Genomic DNA, 4,923 nt, shown 5'->3' with positions numbered 1-4,923 from the left:
TTTCTTTTTTTTGTTAGTCTAGTAAGTTTCTATGGCTTAATTTTTTTTTTTTTTTTTTTTTGATGACTTGAAGTAAATTAAAGAGTATATGAAGAAAAAAAAATGTATCCTTCAAAAAGTATATAACCATGAAGAATTAATGATTGTAACTAAAAGAATTTCATATCCCAAGTAAGGCATGCTTATTTTGTGCCTTTTTGTTCTCTCTGTCTATGAAAAAGCACACGCTTTCTTCAATTTTTCTCATTTGGGGATAAATTAAGTTAGAGAATTTCCCACTCATATGCATAAAAATATTATATATATTTTTACAAAAATATTTATATGAGGATATTCATCAAACATGCATATTAATATTTGTATATGTAGAATACTAGAAATAATTAATAAAGACCTCTTCAAGAACCAGCTAGATCTCCTTGAAATTGCCTTCATTTCTCAAATATGCAAATTCCAATATCACAATCAGAAGTTGAACTTAATAAACCATCAAACTTGTTTTCTTCATCTTTACCAGTCTGCAATAACATCAATGGTGAAATATCTGAAGCATTTTCTGCTACACCAAAGCTGCAAGAAACTGCATTATTATCACAATTACCATATCTATCTTCTTGACTTAACTGAGAAGCAACAAACTTATCAAGTGCTCTCCAATCTGTTACTCTCTTGCTGCTGCATCCTCTCATGCTTTGCTCGAGATCTTCATCGTTGTTGCTGTTGTTGTTATTATTCTGCGAGGGCATAAGAGAGGCCGAGCTAGGCCTCTTTATTAATGGCAGAGATGGAGACTCTAACTGAGGAAGCTGTACAAAACATTCAGCAGCAGCTTGCATAAAACTCAAGTTATCTGCTTCTATTTCTTGCTTGCATAACATATTATTTTGTGCCAAGTAATTCTGAGGCTGCCTTGATATATAATCAATTGGATCCAACACTGAGCTAATCACACTTGATTCATCATACAAGTAGCTTGAATCCCAACCTTCAATGTTCTTTGTTTGCAGGCTACTAGTTCGCTTTTTGAATGCGCGACATACTACCCATCCTTCTTCCTGTAATTAATAACATGATAATTAGTAGGGATTGTAGAACACCTGAGCAAGGAACGACTTTAAAGGATGCCGATGAAGACATGAATGAACTGAATCCCACATCCAAGACGGAGAGAGAGTGGATGAGACTTATTAGTAACGCAAATTTCTAGTACATATAGAAGCGTTTAAAGCGTGAGATCTGGACTGTTTGATTTGGGTCAAAGCGGATAATATCTACTGACCAATATGTTATAGTTTTGAGTCTTGTTGTAGCATTACCTATATAACATTTGGGTGGGTTGAGTTATTGTTGGACAAGCACTTCCTAAAAGTAGTATTTCCAAATTTTGGCATAAAATAGAAAGAAGATGAGAAAGCTCAAATTAAGTTTCCATAATAGAAAGTAACATTCATTGAGGTTTATAAATCTTGTATACATGTTTATAAAAGAGAATATTTAAGTTACTTGTAGTGGTCAAAGGTAAAATGATGATGAGAAAACAAAGAGAGGAATTGGAATATTTCCTTTGACAAAATGTACAAAGAGAGTGAGAGACCATACCAGAAAAAGGAATAGGAACAGAAAAGCTATTGATATACATATATATATGCTTTAAAATGAATAACAACTTTTTGACTTAGAGAAGGTGGAATTCATCTTTCTTTCTAGGCTTGAGCAACATATAGATGTATACAGTGGTCAATGCATGAAAAGCAATTTATATTTATGTTAAACTCATCATGTATCAATTTGAAAAGAATCTAAATCCCTAAATGTTAGTGTTAGGGTTTGGTGGCAATCCATGAAGTGGTAATTATATTGTCCCTAAGTGATAAATAGAAAGAGTGTTACTTTTGCAACATTTTCATTCATGAACTGATAGTAATGGATTCCTAACAAACCTTCTATTTTTTACAATATAGACATCACAAACCTATTTGAATATACTCAAGAACCACTAACACTTATTTATTCACTCTTTATTTCTTTTGTTTGTGTATCAACCTACCTTCTATACTCATATCAATTTTAAAGGTTGGTTTCATCAGGTATTCTTGTTCGGTACTTAGTCACAGTTAAGATATAGAGAAAATGAATAAGACATGCTTGCCTGAGGAGGAGCATTGTCGTCGGACTCGAGTCTATATTCATGCATAATCCAGTCACTTTTGAGTCCATTTGGAGCTCTTCCTTTGTAGAAAACAAGTGTTTTTCTCATACCAATGAGTTTTTCTTTGTCGAAAATCGCCTTATCTCGCCCGGTCGCCTTCCAAAATCCAGCCATGGTAGCTCTGTTCGTCCTTGTTCCTGTAGGATACTTCTTATCCTTGTGGCTGAAGAAATACCATTCATTCTGTTCTTCATATCCAATCCTGCATCTTTCTACCATTTAGAAAAAAAAAAACTCATCAGCACAAAAGTTTATACTTGGACACTACTATCAAAAACCCTAATTCACCGGTTCTATCGAAGAGGAGTTTCCTTGTTGAAAAGGTCATTTTCGGATTGAAATAGGAGGATAATAAAAAAGACAAGGAATTGAGGAAAAGTACCTTGAAGATCCCATGGTTCAATCCTATAAAGATCAATATCTCTAATAACATCAAGATCAATTTTCTGAGATGCAACTTTTTTCCTCAAATAATATCCAACAAGCTCTTCATCTGTAGGATGAAATCGAAATCCAGGTGGGACACAAGATTCCATCATCACTCTCTCCTGTTACTGTAACTGCATCAAATTCACCACCACCAATCTTATCATCAATACCTCTTTACTGCATCATCCTTTATATAATACGAAAAAGTAATGAAAATAATAATAATATATGGCTCAAATAAAAATGTGACAAGTGTTATAAAACAAACACAGCAGAATGAAGTTTTATAGACATAAATGGAGAAGAAGAGAAGAGAGTATGTAAGGAAGAGGAAGAAGAGTTGGAAGTGTGGAGAAGGACAAGTAGAGGTTTGTGGTAATGATGTTGTCTTGTGTTGGTGAATGGTAGAAATGATGCATCAAGAACGGGGTTTTCATTATGATTGTATTAATAAAAAAAGCAACATTTTTATATTATATGTATAATTAAATGAAGCTTGACATATAACTAATTAATACACACTCCCAAAAAAAAATATAAAATAAATCTAGAAGAATAGGATAAGCAAAACAAAAATAACTTTTTGGAACTACTTTTACAAGTGCATCTTTTATCTAATATAAAACAACAAGGACAAAAGGAACATATATAGAGTGATTGAAGATGTGGAAATTGAGGTGCAGAAATATATACATACAGTATAAAAGAAGAAAATGATTAATTAAATAGTGATTAGTGTGTTTTATATATGGATTTGGAAAGTAGGAGAAGGATGCAGGAGAGAATGGAGAATTAGAAGAGAAAGAAGAAAAAGGAAAAGCAGTAGTTGCAGAGTGTGTATGTGATAGATGAAACTGGTCCTGACTGTATTGTCTGTTTGTCTAGGATTTCCATGGCAGAAGGAGAAACTCCCCCTTTTTTCGGTGCTTATTTCGAAAATGCAGAAAACAAAAAGAAAAGTATATTTATTGATGAGATGAGAATACCTCTCTCTCTCTTTATTGATTGAAATTGTGTTTCTAATCAGGTCAAGAATATTTTGATGTCATTTCCTTTTCAAGAGACCGAGAGACTTTGAATGTAGGTGTAGTGAGTATGAAGGTTTACCTATATTTGAAACCAAAGAAATAAACTTGGTAGCTAGCTATGTATTACCAAATTATGGTATTTGTTGAATGGTGTTAATACATGTTCTTTGATGCATGATCAGGAGGATTTCAGATGCAAGAAATGGGAGAAGACAAATGAATAATTTGGAATATGGATTCAAAGATGCAGTTTATATAGGAGAGGGAGAGAGAAAGAGAGGATAATGTATGTATGATATTTGATGCGAGTGAGTGAGAAGGTAATTAACATACCTGTGGGTGTTTGAGTTGAGTGTAAAAGAATGGAGAAGAAGAATAAAGAAAGAAGAAAAAATCCGGTGGGAAAGGAAGGAGTAGGGGAATATAAAAGAAGAGGACCGCTCAATTGCGCATGGGTTGGAGGTTGTCCCCAGTTCCTTCCTTACGTCACTTCTCTTTCTCTCTCTTCTTTCCCATTTTACATTTGATTTTTCCACTCTCATATCTCCCTCCCTTCCCTTAACATTATCAAGGCTCCTCACTTTTCATTCTTCTTCATTAAATTCTTCACTTATTATTTGGCACATTTACAAAACTATTAATAAAAAATTTCAAAATACTCTTATTCGCACCAACCTTTCATCTCATTGCTTTTTTATTTTATGGTAATTTAGCATGTATTAAATGTGTTATGTTTCGCTATGGTTACTAACAATGGGTATAATGATGATTTTTCAACTTATTTAGGTTGTATATGTAATTTATTGATTTAGAGGTCGAAATATTTGGTTTTGAGTTAATTTGTGATACTTCGGATTTTATGATTTTGCTTCTCATTTTATGATTTGCGAAGCTATATCACATATAAATTACGTTCTCATTTGGTGATTTGTGAAGCTAAATAATGAGAAAAAATCGAGATTCTGAAAATGCAAGAGCAAAAACAAATTTTGATTTCTGCAAGTTTAGCACTTCCCCTTTCTCAAATCGTCCCAATGGCAAGTGTGAAGATTAAATCATAAAATTAAGAAGTTTAGCACTTCTCTCTATTAATTTATCACATCTATTGTCCTATTCTCTTATTGGATTATTATAAAGTGAAAAAGTTCACAATTTGGTAAATCCTTAAGTAACAATCCATGTAAAAGGGAAAGTTAACTCTTTCTGTCGGGAAAGAAGTCCAATTTGAATTGGAAATTGGTGGTAGTATTCAATGAT

The 4,923-nt window shown here is 32.9% G+C and overlaps 1 protein-coding gene across 3 annotated transcripts; it reads right to left on the bottom strand.

Moving 5' to 3' along the window:
* Positions 1-211: 211 nt before the first annotated feature.
* LOC136206036 (NAC domain-containing protein 37-like) lies at positions 212-4,154 on the bottom strand. 3 transcript variants are annotated; one of them, XM_065996946.1, is made up of 4 exons: positions 4,000-4,154; positions 2,592-2,769; positions 2,150-2,421; positions 212-1,055 (listed from the first exon to the last, which is right to left on the bottom strand). In XM_065996946.1, the coding sequence occupies exons 2-4, from the start codon at positions 2,746-2,748 to the stop codon at positions 432-434; spliced, it is 1,053 nt and encodes a 350-aa protein (XP_065853018.1). In that variant the 5' UTR covers positions 2,749-2,769; positions 4,000-4,154; the 3' UTR covers positions 212-431. The 3 variants fall into 3 exon arrangements, with proteins under 3 accessions (XP_065853018.1, XP_065853013.1, XP_065853026.1); XM_065996941.1 differs by lacking the exon at positions 4,000-4,154 and adding an exon at positions 3,625-3,946; XM_065996954.1 differs by lacking the exon at positions 4,000-4,154 and adding an exon at positions 3,746-3,946.
* Between the last annotated feature and the right edge of the window lie 769 nt (positions 4,155-4,923).

The sequence above is a fragment of the Euphorbia lathyris genome, chromosome 1 (assembly GCF_963576675.1).
Source record: "Euphorbia lathyris chromosome 1, ddEupLath1.1, whole genome shotgun sequence".
Lineage (NCBI taxonomy): Eukaryota > Viridiplantae > Streptophyta > Magnoliopsida > Malpighiales > Euphorbiaceae > Euphorbia > Euphorbia lathyris.
The sequence above is the reverse complement of the archived record's forward strand: the minus strand, read 5'-3'. Positions and strand labels throughout refer to the sequence as shown.

What these genes read in the sequence shown, in the direction of transcription:
- LOC136206036 (XM_065996946.1), bottom strand. Translation starts at nt 2,748, where the DNA reads ATGATGGAATCTTGTGTCCCACCTGGATTTCGATTTCATCCTACAGAT. An exon ending in TGAACCATGGGATCTTCAAG is followed by an intron (nt 2,422 to 2,591) that starts GTACTTTTCCTC and finishes TCTAAATGGTAG; the next exon opens with AAAGATGCAGGATTGGATAT. An exon ending in ACGACAATGCTCCTCCTCAG is followed by an intron (nt 1,056 to 2,149) that starts GCAAGCATGTCT and finishes TATTAATTACAG; the next exon opens with GAAGAAGGATGGGTAGTATG.